Source organism: Muscardinus avellanarius (genome assembly GCF_963383645.1).
Source record: "Muscardinus avellanarius genome assembly, chromosome: X".
Classification (NCBI taxonomy): Eukaryota; Metazoa; Chordata; class Mammalia; order Rodentia; family Gliridae; genus Muscardinus; species Muscardinus avellanarius.
The window spans coordinates 91,040,405-91,055,339 of record NC_137792.1 but is presented as its reverse complement, the minus strand read 5'-3'; the positions used below and the strand labels follow the sequence as shown (position 1 = coordinate 91,055,339).

General features: G+C 37.5%; 1 protein-coding gene across 6 annotated transcripts in view; it reads right to left on the bottom strand.

Moving 5' to 3' along the window:
- LRCH2 (leucine rich repeats and calponin homology domain containing 2) overlaps positions 1 to 14,935 on the bottom strand; it is a gene marked incomplete at both ends in the record, with an annotated part of 116,130 nt that overhangs the window by 66,163 nt on the left and 35,032 nt on the right. For all 6 annotated transcript variants that reach the window (XM_080718317.1, XM_080718319.1, XM_080718318.1 and 3 more), the window contains 3 exons: positions 4,885 to 5,018; positions 11,848 to 11,984; positions 12,068 to 12,173. In XM_080718317.1, coding sequence (XP_080574443.1) covers positions 4,885 to 5,018; positions 11,848 to 11,984; positions 12,068 to 12,173 — 377 coding nt within the window. The remainder of the gene's footprint in view (positions 1 to 4,884; positions 5,019 to 11,847; positions 11,985 to 12,067; positions 12,174 to 14,935) is intronic.

Sequence of the window (14,935 nt, the reverse complement as noted above, 5' to 3'; positions counted from 1 at the left end):
AGGGGGAGTAAATGGGGTGGGGATTGGGGAAGGGCTGAGTGGAGTGTGCAGTTTTGCCTCTACCATCCTGTACTCCATTAAGATATGTGACTACAATGCACCAATAAAAAATAAACAGAGATGAAACGAACAAAATGAGTTAGTCTTCAATGGGCTCTCAGACCAGAGAGAAACGAGTATATTTGTATTTATGTACGGGGATTGAACCAAGGGGCATTCTATCTCAGATATACACCATCAGTCCTTTGTCTTACATTTTATTTTGAAACAAAGTCTCACTAAATTGCTGAGCCTGGCCTTGAACCTGCAATCTTCTTGTTTTAAACCTCCCTAGTACTGGGATTAGGGTCCTGTGCCCCTATGCCCGGCTGATTAACATTTTAAATAAGGGAACAAACTCAGAAAAGTTAAATACACAGTGCCACAGAGGACTGAAGAGGCTAAGCTCTAATTAAACTGAAATCCATCTAACTTTACTACACAATACTAAATCCATGTACTAGAATATGTCCATGTGTTTGTAAGAAATGACAGTGACAATGAGCTATTTGTTGAGGAAATATTGTAAGTAGTGCAATATAAGTATTCTCATTTAATTCTGATAGCATTTGTGTGACTATTTTTTTTATTTTACATATGGGAAAACAAAGGCCCACAGAGGACATGCAGGTAAGAATCAGAAAAGGCAGGACGTGGTGGTGCACACTTGTAATCCCATCTCTTGGGATGCTGAGACAGGAGGATCGCATGGGTTCGAAGCCAGCCTCAGCTACTTAGTGAGGCTCTCAGCAACTTAGACCCTGTTTCCAAATAAAATAGAAAATAGGTCTGGGAGTATAGCCCAGAGGTAGAAAGCCTCTGGGTTCCACCCCCAGTACCACAAATAAATAAATACATACATACATACATACATACATACATACATAAAAGTCAGAAAAGACCTCCAAAACTATGTTATGTCTGATTCCAAAAGTTAATACTAAGCGTGGTGGAGCACGCTTGTAATACCAGCATCTGAGAGGCTGAGACCAGAGGATCGTGGTTCAAAGACAGCCTCATCTACTTAGTGAGGTCTTCTGCAATTCACTGAGACTCTGTTTCGAAATAAAGACTAAAAGATAGGGTTGGGGGTGTAGCTCAGAGGCAGAATGTCCTTGGGTTCCATCCTCAGTACCACCCCCCCACACACACAAAATTTTTTAATTACACCTGTAGCTTGTATTGTATTTCTATTGGACAGCACGGCTAGAGATCATATCCAAAACACACCTTAAATTATGTCTACTTCTTTTATCTCTATTACAATCATTTTGTTTATATACCACCACATAGCCAGGTTTGGTGACAAAAGTCTTTAATCCCAGTACTTGTGAGGCTGAGACCGGAGGATCACGGGTTCAAGGCCAGGCTCAGCAACTTAGTGAGACCCTGTTTCCAAGTAAAAGATAAATAGGGCTGGGAGTGTAACCCAGAAATAAATTTCCTAGCAGCAGTCACACAAAGACACACACACACACACACACACACACACACACATACACACACACACACACACACACACCAAAAAAAGACCTCATAATCTCCAGGCAACTGATCCCTTCTAAACTATTCTTCTAAAAGCCAAAATAGCTTAAATATTAACTCGATTATGTTAATTCCCTCGCTTTAAACTGGCCAATGACTTCTCACTATATTTTAAATAAAATTCGAACTTCTTGCAACAGACTACAAAGCCCCCTCATGACCAGAGCCCTAACTATCTTTCCATCATTAACTCTTGACTCTGCCCTTCAGTCCCTCTGCTCCAACCATGCTGGCCTCCTTTGAACACACCAAACTCTCCTCAGCCTAAGGCATTTGCACATGCATTCTTTGTGCATTCTTTATGTCATTCTTTGTGTTCTTCTTCATTGGGTCTTGACTTAAAACCTCACCTCCCAGCCAGGAATAGTGGTGCACATCTGTAATCTCAGTACTTGGGAGGCTGAGACAGGAGGATCATAGGTCTAAAGCCTGTCTCAACAACTTAGAAAAACACTCAGCAACCTAGTGACACCTTGTTTTGAAATACAAAAATAAATAAAAAAGGACTAGGGGTGTAGCTTGGAGGTAGAAGGGCTCTGGGTTTAATCTCCATTACCACAAACAAATAAAGCCCCCCAAAACAAACAACAAAGCCGGGCATGGTGGCACACACTTGTAATCCCAGCATTTGGGAGGCTGAGACAGGAGGGTCCAGGTTTGTGGTCAGCCTCAGCTACTACTTAGTGAGGCCCTTTGCAACTCAGTGGGACCCTGTTTCAAAATAAAAAAAGTAGATCTGGGGGTATAGCTCGGAGGTAGAATGCCCCTGGGTTCCATCCCCAGTATGGCAAAAAAAAAAAAAAAAAAAAAAACCTTCACAAAAAAAAACCTTCACCTTCCCAAAAAGACATTCCCTGAGCACATTCTTGAAATACGGTCTGGTCCTTTATTTTACAGTACTTACCATGATTTGAAAAAAAAAATACACACACACACACACACACACACACACACACACACACAGATGCTTCTTGATTTAGAGGATTTTTTTGGGGGGAAGGGTTCCTGGGGATTGAATCCAGAGGCATTTTACCTCTGAGCTATACCCCCAGCCCTATTTTGTTTTTTATTTCTTATTTTGAAACAGAATCAGCCGGGCATGGTGGTGCATGACTGTAATCTCAGTACTTGAGAAGTTGAGATAGGGAGATTGCAGGTTCAAGGACAGTTTCAGCAACTAGTGAGACTCTGATCAACACAGAAAAACCTTGCTTCAAAATAAAAGTAAAACAGGGCTGGAGGTATGTATAACTTGGAGATAAAATGCCTTTGGATTCAGTACCCAGCACCAAAAAATAAAAAAACAAATGAAAAAAACCCAAAAAACAGTAAATATAATCTCTCTCAGTTGCTGAGGTTGTCCTCAGACCTACGATCTTTCTGTTTCGGATCCTCTCTTGGTATGAGGACTGCCGGCATGCAGCAGCATGTCCAGCTTGCTCCTTGACTTATGATGGAGGTAGGTCCTGATAAACTCATCAAAAAGTTAACATAAGTCAAAAATGCATTTACACACCTAACCTAACTTAGCAACAGGACACTGTAGAGAACTGATTATTAACTCTTATGATCCAGAGTTGACTGAAAGCTGCAGTTTCCTGCAGCTCAGCTGCACAACATCATGAGGCTATGGTATTACATATGGCTAACCCAGGAAAGATCAAAATTCAAAATGTGGTTTCTACTGAATGTACATCACTTAAGGCCCACCATAAAGCCAAAAATTGGCAAACTGAAATATCTTAAGTTGGGGACCATCTGCATGTGTGTGTGCATATGTATGCTCTGGCTTGAATGTGTCTCCCAAAATTTAGGTGTTGGAAACTTAATCCCAATGCAACAGTGTTGGGAGGAAGGGCTTGATTTAGATCATGAGAACTTTGCCCTCTGGATGGATGAACATTATTATTGGGGGAGTGGGTTATTCTTGGAGTGAGTTTGTTGTAAGAACAAATTTATCCCTCTCTTGTCCTCTCACTTTGTCTTGCCCTTATGATGCCTTCTGTCACGCTATGATCTAGCATGAGTCAAATGGACTTCAATTATTTGTAAATGACCCAGTCCCAGATATTCTATTATAGCATCACAAAATGGACTGAGACTAAACACACACACACACACACACACACACACACACACACACACACACACTTTTTTCTTGCTTGGTTTATTCAATGACTTCTTATCCACTAGACTGTGGGTTTCGGGAGGACCAAATCAACAAGCATGGCATTTAAAAAAAAATATACCCTGAATCTACCAGAAAGCATTCAGTAGATATTTGTAAAATAAATCACTAAAACAATGCATGTCATTACAGAAGTAAATTCATTTAAAAATGAATATGAAGCAGATTAAAAGGTATTAGAATAGATGGTGATTTGAAATTTTATAGAATTATATGGTCTACTACTGTTCATAATATTAAACAAAATAATCCTTAGGAAATAAATCTAATGTTTAGATATACAATGCTGCTCAAAAAAAAAAAGAAAAATTCCCATTTGGAATTCAAAAATTTGCACTGTCAACAATAGTACTTACTATATTGCCAATCCAAGCAATCTAACATTTATCATATTTACAATGGTAAGTCTTTAAATATTTTAGGCAAGGATTAGTCTCCTTTCTATAGTCTAACCCCATCCAAAGTTATTTTTCATATGAGTACATGATATTATATTTTTATAAAATCTTTCAAACCAATCTGCATCTTGAAAGGGTGAATTAGAAACAGAATATCAAATCTATTACTTCAAACTCTTATGAGGAGAACACCAAAATCATAAAGAATATGGAAGGCAAGGTATAACAAAAAGGACTGGAAGTGTAGCTGAATGGTAAAACACTTGACTAGCATGTGCAAGGCTTGGGTTTTGATCCTAAGCACCAGGCAAAAAAATAAATAAGAATGTGACACAAGGGAAGTATCACCAGAATGTTTTGTTCTTCAGCCACCCTCAGTTTAAAGTCAAATTCTACTTTCTATTTCAAATATAGAATACAGAAACCACAGAAGAAAATTAGCAGCTGTCATAGTGAAGAAATCAGTATTTCTCTACTATAATACCAAACGTTTACATTTTAAATACTAAAATAATAACTGAGAAAATCTCAAATTTATTCTACTGTTCCAGAAGTTCTTTCTGTGATAGAGATATTTAGCTTTAGGCAATTACTGATCTTAACACTGGGCAACCAGCCTAAATATATGCAGTACACTCATGACTAATAAATGCCTTTGATAAAAAGAGAGGCCAACAATTATCATCGAATAAGGCTATAAGAATATTTCATTACCTGTCTGTGAGAGGCTGAGAAGGCATTCTTTTACTCAATGACGGCAGATCCAGGGAATCTGGTTTCTTATCCATTCTACAACATGCTTGGATATTTAAGTACTTAAATATGTGTACTCTACCCTTTAAACATATCTGTTGACAAATAATGAGTAGTTTTAGTTATACAGCTCCAAACACTTCAACACTCTCAAATTATATCGACACACCACAATTTTGATGGATATCCTGTAAATGTAAATAGTTGTTTTCTTCTGAAACTGGATAGAAAAATCTGACAACACTGACATCAATTAAATTCTATTGTCATTTTGGTACTTATTGGAAAAGGAAAATTATTTTTATATTACACTCACGTCTTCTTGTTAAAAGCAGAATGTAAAGCCGGGCATGGTGGAGCACAACTGTAATCCCCGCGCTTGGGAGGCTGAAACAGGAGGATTGCGCAAGTTCGAAGCCAGCCTCAACTACCTAGTGAGACTCTCAGCAACTTAGTGAGACCCTGTTTCCAAACAAAATATAAAATAGGTCTAGGAGTATAGTTCGGAGGTAGAAAGCCCCTGGCTTCCACTACCAGTACCATAATAATAATAATAATAATAATAATAATAATAATAATAAAGCAGAATGATAAAGACACTAAGCACATAAAGCATACAACTTAAGAAAATTGCCCTTATTAGGAAAAAAAGGAAATAAGCCTGATTGGTGAGAACAAATATATGCATAATTTTTAAAGTATTCTCAGGGAATCACATGGGGTGCTGTGTACGTGTATGTTTCTATCACACTAAATCTCAATATGATGCGTAATTGCAATGCACCAATAAAAGTATAAAATAATCTCATCAGAATCACTAAGATGTTTGGTGTAAACAATGAAAGACGGTTAATATAAGCTGAGTGTGAACCACACTAGTAATCCTAGTATTTGGGAGGCTCAGACAAGAGGACTGCAGGTTTAAAGCCAGCCTCAGCCACTTAGTGAGAACTGTTTAATGGGCCTGGTTATATAGCTCAGAATTAGAACTCTCCTGGGCTCACTCCCCAGTACCACCACCACCAAAAAAAGACTAGTGTAATGTTAATATAAAAAACATCACTCTATTGAAAGTTATAAAGATAGTTTAGTTGAAATAAAGTAATGAAAGAAACCATTGCTCATGAAGGAAAGAAATAATGAGAGGAAATGTGTGAAAGAAGATATTCAATATTACAAGAGTTAATTACACTCACTATGAGTGATATCAAATAACTTTGTCAAATTACTAAATTTTTATTTAAAAATTATACACATTTTGTTTTATAGAATCATATAACCTTACTTTACATGCAAAAATAACAAAGAGAACAGTAGGACTACCACATTGAAAAGCAATTATAATTACATGTGAAAAGAAAGAACTTTTTTTAGATAATTGTAATAGATGCTAGGTCTGATATTACCAAAGAAAATTTTTATTTAAAAGGAAAAGAGCAGGGTGTGGTGGTACATGCCTGTAATCCAAGTGCCTGGAAAGCTAAGACAGGAGAATTGCAGGTTTGAGGATAACCTCAAAAGCTTACCAAGACCTTTTATAACTTAGCTAGATTCTATATCAAAACAAAAAATAAAACAGGGCTGGGAGTGTAGTTACCCTCATATTAATAAATAACATGCTTTAACTACTTGCTATATTTCCATTATATATTTTATTTATTGGACTATCAATAAAGGAAATGAGGACTAAAACCTTTTTATATTAGCATTACCATCATTACCAATACTACCACTACCATCACCACTATCATATCTTCCTTATTCCCCATCCACTCACATAATGATCCTTCCCCTCTCTAGAAACAGAACATGGTAGTGTTAAAGAGTATGAACTCTGAAGTCCAATGATCTTAGTTTGAATTCTGGTGCTGCCACATGCTAGACACATGATCTTGAACATGCCACTTAACTTTTAGGCTTGTTTCCTCAAACATAGAGTGAGGATAATGGCAATACCTGTTTCATACAGTTGGTGTATGAATTGCACACAGGTCTTGGTGTGTTTCCCCTCACGTGCCACCCTGCTTATACATAAGCAACCCTCCTTGTACATGATAGTGAGATTGGTAGTGATGCCTCCATATGTGCCCACAGCATAACTGTTCATTTCATCGGCTCCCCTCCACACACACTCATCTTTTCTTTTTTTTAAATTGAACATAAATGGTATACATTTAAACTCTACATGGTGCCCTCCACCCCCCCCGCCCCTGTTTTCTCTTCCCCCCTCCCACCAATGGTTGTCCAGGTTGACCATGCCATATTCATAATTTTACACATATTCGGATGTAGACCCTCATTAATCAAGTTCAGTCTTCCTCCTCCCCTATCTTTCCATTCAAGCTTTGCTGGTATTTCCCCTCCATTTCCTGGAGTCCCACTAGTCACACTCATCTTTTCCACCATTCTACTGGTCACTCTTCTCAAATATCTAAAGACTCGTTTGTCTCCTATTTTCTCTCTAGCTTCCACATAGGAGAGAAAATATCCGATCTTTAACTTTCTGAGACTGATTGATCCCCCTTACCATAATATTCTCTAGTTCCATCCATTTTCCTGCAAATGACATGATTTTGTTTCTTTTTATGACAATAAAATTCCACTCTGTATACATAAACACATTTTTGTTATTTATTCAACCATTGATGTAAATCTAGGTTGGTCTCAAAATTTGGCTGCTGTGAACTGTACTGCTATGAATAGGGGTATGCATGTTATCACTATAGTATTATGACTTTCTTTCAGAAAGATATTGAAAAGAGATATAGCTAGGACATGTGATGGTTCCATTCCTAGTCTGTGGAGGAACCACAGTATTGATCTCCATAATGTATTAAGTTCCAGTCACACCAACAATATATAAGTGTTTCCATTTCTGCACATTCTTGCCAGGATTTGTTATTGTATGTTTTCTTAATGATTGACATTCTAACTGGAGTTAGATGGAATCTCAGTGTAGTTTCGATCTGCACTTCCCTAATTACTGATGATGTTAAATATTTTCATGTAGTTAATGATTATTTGTATCTCTTCTTTTGAGAAGTGTTTATTCAGTTTAGTTTCCCATTTGTGGTTTGGTTATATTTTTTAGTATTAAGTTTTCAAAATTCTTTATATATTCTATATATTCCTCCTCTATCAAAAGAGTAGCTGGCAAAGATTTTCTCTCATTTTGCAGTCACTGACTTCAGACTCTCGGTGTTTCCCTTTGCTGCACATAATCTTTCCAGTTTAACATAATCCCATTTATTCATCCTAAGTTTTATTTTTTGAGCTTTGGGGTTTTTATTGAGGAAGTCTCTATAAGTGCCTGTATGTTGCTGAGTCAATAAATGTAATTCATTACATAAATAAAACTGAGGACAAAAATCACATGATCATCTCAATAGATGCAAAAAAGGCATTTGACAAAATCTGATATTCATTCATGTTAAAAACACTAAAAGAAATAAAGGGAGAAAAGGAACTTACCCCAATATCATAAAGGCAAAATATGATAAAACTAAAGCCAACATTATATATCAGGAAAAACGGAAAGAATTCCCTTTAAAATTAAGAAGATAGAGATGTCCACATCACCAGTCCTATTCAATATAATACCTGATTTTCTAGCAAGATCCTGTTTCCAAAAAACAAAAACATAAAATAGGGCGAGGGTTGTAGCTTGGAGGTAGAACACCCCTGGGTTCAATCCCAAGTACCATAAAAAAGAAAGAAAAAAACACTTTGGTTTTTTCGGTAGCTCATAATTATATACCCACAAGTGGGGCTTCAAGATTACATGGTAGTTCTACTTGTAACATGATGAGGAAAATCTGGACTGCTTTCCATAATCGTTGTATCATTTTAGACTCCTACCAATACTATACAAGGGTGCTCTTTCCACCGTATCCTCACTGACACTTGTTATCTTTTGACTTTTGGTAATAGCCATCCTATCAGGTGTGAGGCACTGTGATTTTGATTTGCATGCCCCTAATGAGTGGTAATGGTGAGCATCTTTTCATACACATGTCATTTAAAGTCTGTCTATTCAAGCTCTTTGCTCATTTTTATATTTGTTTCTTGTTGAGTTGTCTGAGTTCCTTATATAATTTAGATATTTAACCCCTTATAGGCCATATAGTATACAAATATGTCTGGATAGCTACATGTAAAAAAATTTAATGTTCATTCTTACTTCAGTAGAAACCATTCAGTGTTTTGGTCTACGCCTTTTGTGTGAGAGATTATTCTTGCACTTCCTAGTAATCTTTCACTGTCTGTTCATTTTCAAAAGAGGCACTAAGAACCCAAGCAAAACCTCTGTGTACATGATGGTGTGCATCCATCTATCTGGTAATCAAACAGGGCTGGACATTAAATCAGGTGAGCCTGAAAGTCAATATATGCATAGGTCTATCTCCTGGTTCAATCAGTTTATCACACAAGAAATCTACAAACCCTGCCCGAGGTGTACAAGGCAGACTGCAAGCATTCTGGGAACCAAGCAGGAGAAGTCGACTAGACGGTCCCAACTTTCAGGATGCAAGTGTCCACTATTTTCAGTATAAAGTCTCAGTCCTGCCATAATTGTATCTATCAAACCAAGAGCCATAACAAATTGATCATTTCATTCTCTTGTAAGAGTCTTGAACAATTCTCCTTCCCTAGTTCAATTTAAAAACCACAGCAACAAATAAAACAAGAGCACATTCTTTCTTTCCTTTGATCAAGATAACCAGACTCCCTGTTTCTATTCCTTTAATTATCAATTGCTAACCTTGTGATCTTTGTTACAGAAGAATGAACAGTGGCACAGGATGGTTTGCAAGCTTGATGATCAGGCCACAGATTGTTCAATGACCCACCACACTAGCACTGAGAAGTCTACAAACGTTGATTTTATTGAAAACTTGCAAACTACCAGCTCCCCCACTAGATTCCACCTTCTGTACCTTTTCCCTTATATATGCCATAATCATGCTTGCTTGGGGGAGGCAAATTTGAAATATAGTCTGCCACCTTCTCAGTTGGTACCTTTCTGAGTGAAATTTCTCTATTCCAAGCACCTGTCTTCACTGATGATGGCTGCACGACAGGCACACAAATCTGACTTTAGGGTTTGGTAACACCTGAAGCCCTTGACTTGGATTCAATCTCTTGTGGACAGTACAGATACAGAACAATTCTATTACCACGGAAAGTACTAAAGGGAAGCACTTTTCTGAAGTGCAAATTCCAGGCCTCTGTTTAGCAAAGAGTAAGTCATTTGGCTTCTGACCTAAAGGAGAAAATAAAAGGATCTACCTGTTCAGAGTAAATTCTAGGCTTCTGCTGAGGCAAGTGAGAGGCAGTCGTGTGGCTGTGGGGCTAAGGGCAAGAATCCGAAAGTTCAAATATTAGACTAAGATATCAGCCACTGGCCAAATAGAAATGAATTTAAATAAATCAAAATAAAAGTAAAATATAAATCAAAATATAAGTAAAATATGATTCTTTAGGCAATTGGCATTATTCCAATCATTTCATAGCCATTTGTGGGGCTTGGGGAGGGTAGCACAATGACATAGCACATAATTAACATGTACAAGGCCCTGGATTTGATACCTGGCATATATATGGTCTATCTCCTGGTTCATACACACACACACACACACACACACACACACACACACACACACGGCTAGTGGCTTTAGTAATGAATAGCACAGATTGTAGAACATTTATATCATTCAGAATGATATAAATTCTGACATGCTGGCCTTCATCCTTATATTCACAATTACATGTTCTCTCCAATACCTGAGCCACTCCCAGGTTTGACAGAGTAAATCAACTGGTTTAGACAGCTACTGCCAGGATCCTGGCCAGCTCTTATTTGAATTAGAACAAGTAGCCCCTCTTGAATGAAGAAGAAAGCAACTCTTCAGGATGTGTGAAAACTCAGAGTCAGGACACAGATTTCAGGGTGGTGTGGACTGCTCACTGCCTGCACTCCTCAGCCACATACTCAAGTGAAGTGGAAGTAGAGGCACTAGTTACCACCATCCCATCTATTTTCCTTTTTCCAAAATTCTGCTGACATCTCCTCCCCAGTGTCCTTTCTTTTTCACATACTTAGTCCTTCTGGGTTTATACCTCAGTTTATATCTTATCATTTTTGTGGATTCAACTGTTGTTAAAAGTCAGAATTAACATTTTCCATTTGTATCTTGTTCTTTCTGCTAGAATTTTATCTCTCAGTGCTGAGTATGCTGCAACCAATTCCACAATAAATCTCAAGTAGATACATGCCTGAGTAGGTCTTGAGAAGAGAGATTTGAGTTTCTTTTTCCCAATAATACTGGAGATTAAACCCAGGGACGTCCTACATCTGGGCTAAACCCCTATCGCTTTTTATTCCTTTATTTTGAAATGCACTCTCACTAAGTTGCTGAGGCTGATCTAGCATCTCGATCCTCCTGTCTCAGCCTCCCATGTAGTTAGAGACCACATCTGGCTCAGAATCTATTCATTTTTTTTTTTTTTGGTACTGAGGATGGAACCCAGAGGTCTTCTACCTCTGTGCTACACTCTCAGACCTATTTTATATTCTTTTATGGAAACAGGGTCTCACTAAGTTGTTGAGAGCCTCACTAAGCTGCTGAGGCTGGTTCCGAACCTGTAATCCTCCTGTCTCAGCCTCCCAGAATCTATTTTTAAAATAACATTGACAATAGGAATTATCACCCCACAAGGGGAAAGTTGATACCTGAGGTTTCCAAATGCTATTTTACAGCATACAATAAACCAAAATCTAAAAGTCGCTTCTCAAAAAATCTCCTTTAGACAATACTACCTAAATAATCAAATTAGCACATTTTGGTGCTTTTAAAAATTTAATAAACTGATAAAATTATGAACAAAATGAGAAAAAAGAAGCATCATGTTTTTGTTACAAACCTGTGCCGGTGGTACTTGCAATGGATTGTTATCCAAAATTATTACTTGTAAATGATGTAGCTTCCTGTAACAAACTGGAATTTCGGTCACTTTATTACAAGAAAAATCCAGCTTGACTAAGGGAAGGCCTCCTAATTCTGTTTAAAAGTAAAAAATAATTAAGTTAAATTTTACATAGTTATTTTCTAATTCATGTTAGCAAATATAGTGGACATCTTACCATCTGGTAAAACATGAAGATTATTTCTTCTTACATTTAGCTCTCTAAGTGAATGCAATTTTCCCATTTGTTGGGGAAGAACCTGAATCTCATTGCAGCTAATATCCTAAGGAAAGCAAGAAGATAAAATTATAACAAAATGATGAATACAGACACATTCCAAATTTGAAATTAAAGCACATGATTGATACCTAGTGAAAGTCACTTCTAATGTTATTTTTCTAAAGATGGATTTAACTGGCAGATTTCAATGTATATTATATCATGAAGACAACCTAGCACAATCATCAGGAATTTTTCAGTGTAAATTTGAGGTTATAACTTAGTAACTACATAAATCTCAACCAAAGACCAATTCTCACCCACTAAAATCAGAAGGATGACACATGTGCTTTTCATATGCAGAAGTAAAACAAGAGATTAACAGCTCCATAATCTCTCGATTAATAGAGTTGATTTATGATATTTAAGTAAGTAAAAGCTAAGAAAGTCAAGGATTTACAGATGTGTGTTACAGAAACAGACTATGATCAAAATCAATGTAACTAAATTACTTTCTTCAAAGGTAGACAAAATGTGAGGGCTTACAAGTTCAAAGATGTAGTATATATGACAACTCAAAGTCACTCTAAGAGATCAGAATCAGAAATCTCTCAGAGTTGAATAAAAATGTAAGTCCAATATTGGTTTACATGTAATCCCAGTACTTGAGAGGCTGAGACAGGAGGATCACAGGTTTAAGGGCACACTTGCAAACTTAGCAAGGCCCTCCTCAATTTAGGGAGACCCTGATTCAAAATAAGAGATAAAATAGGGCTGGGAGTGTAGCTCAGAGGTAGAGTACCCCTACATTGAATTCCCAATAACACACACACACACACACACACACACACACACACACACACACACGTAAGGCCAGGTTTAAAGGTACACTTACCAAATTTACATAATAAAAGAATAAAAGCAGTTTAACTATATTCTCCCCTCCTTGTCCCTTAGAATCACATCAACTAAAAGGTAAATGTGCAACATAATCTTAGACCATAGTCATTCCAGACACACTGCAAATGAGATTCATATTTTATTGCAATTGCTCCCAACTTACAGCTTTCACTGAAAATTAAATTATCTTGGAGGGAAGGGAGTGACATATACATTTAGTTTTTATCATATATATAAACAAGAAAGACAGGAATGTCAATTGTAAAGAATATTTATAATTAAAAACCCCATAAAGCTACTGATAATTAGAAAAATGTATCCTTCATGCGTTTTTTTTCTAAATATATCTAAGACACTGTACTTGAGAGGCAGAAATAGTGGATTACAGGTTCACGGCCTGCCTCAGCTACTCAGTGACGTCCTCTACAACCTAGTGAAACCCTGTTTCAAAATAAATAGCCAGGCATGGTGGCACACACTTGTAATCCCAGCATTCGAGATGCTGATACAGGAGGATCGTGGTTCGTGGACAGCCTCAGCTACTCACTGAGGCCCTCTGTAACTCAGTGAGACCCTGTTTCAAAATAAAGAATAAAAAATAGGGCTGGGGGTGTAGCTTGGAGGTTGAATGTCCCTGGGTTCCATCTCCAGTGCCGCCAAAAAATAAACAAACTAATAATTAATTAATTAAAGAATAAGCTGCGCATGGTGGCACATGCTTGTAATTCCGGTACTTGAGAGGATCGCAGTTCACAGCCTCAGCGACTTAGCGAAGCCCTTTGCAACTCAATGAGACCCTGTTTCAAAATAAAGAATAAAAAATAGGTCTGAGGGTATAGCTCAGAGGTAGAATGTCCCTGGGTTAGCCGGGCATGTTGCCGCACACTTGTAATCCCAGCATTCAGGAGTCTGAGACAGGAGGATCGCGGTTCGCAGACAGCCTCAGCTACTTAGTGAGGCCCTCTGCAACTTATTGAGACCCAGTTTCAAAATAAAGAATGAAAATTAGGGCAGGGGGCGTAGCTCTAAGATCAAATGTCCCTGGAATCCATCCCCAGTACTGATAAAAAAAAAAAAAAAAAAAAAAAAAAAAAAGAATGCCCCTGGGATTAATCCCCAGTACCTCAAAAAAGAAAAAAAAAATATATCTAAGGTATTTTCTCTCAGCAACAAATATTTATAAAATACTAGTGGCTAAACACTGTTCTGAAGGCTGTGAGCACATTAAGGAACAGAATAAGCCAGATGAGGTTCCACTCCTGTAATTCCAGTACTTGGGAGGCTGAGACAGGAGGATGGGATGTTTGAGGACATCCTCAGCAACTTAGCGAGACCCTGTTTAAAATTAAAAAAAAAAAAAAACGTTTGAGGTGTAGCTTGAAGTAGGAGGTCACTGAGTTCAAACCACATTACCAAAAAAAAAATTACAAATAGCTTTGCAAAAGAGAATTAATTAGAGATGGTTCAGACACACAAACTGAACTGTTAAGCATTGAGAATATCTAAGTTGAAAAAAAAAGAAAATACCTAAATAGATGTGTCAGGGATTCCTACATTAAGAAGTGATTATTTCTAAACACTTCTACAGTCTCTTAATGACCTCAAAATTCTATGGTTCTAAAAGCCTAACATGAAAGCTAGGCATGGTGGCGCACGCTTGTAATCCCAGCATTCGGGAGACTGAGACCGGAGGATCGAGGTTCGCGGACAGCCTCAGCTACTTAGTGAGGCCTTCCGCAATTTAGTGAGATCCTGTTTCAAAATAAAGAATAAAAAATAGGGCAAGAGGTGTAGCTCCAAGGTAGAATGCCCCTGGGTTCCATCTCCAGATCCACTAAATAAATAAATAAACAAATAAAGCCTAACATGCAATTCAGATAAGTTTCCTTATGTTATAACTGGAAGTGCAGATATTTCTGAATGAAT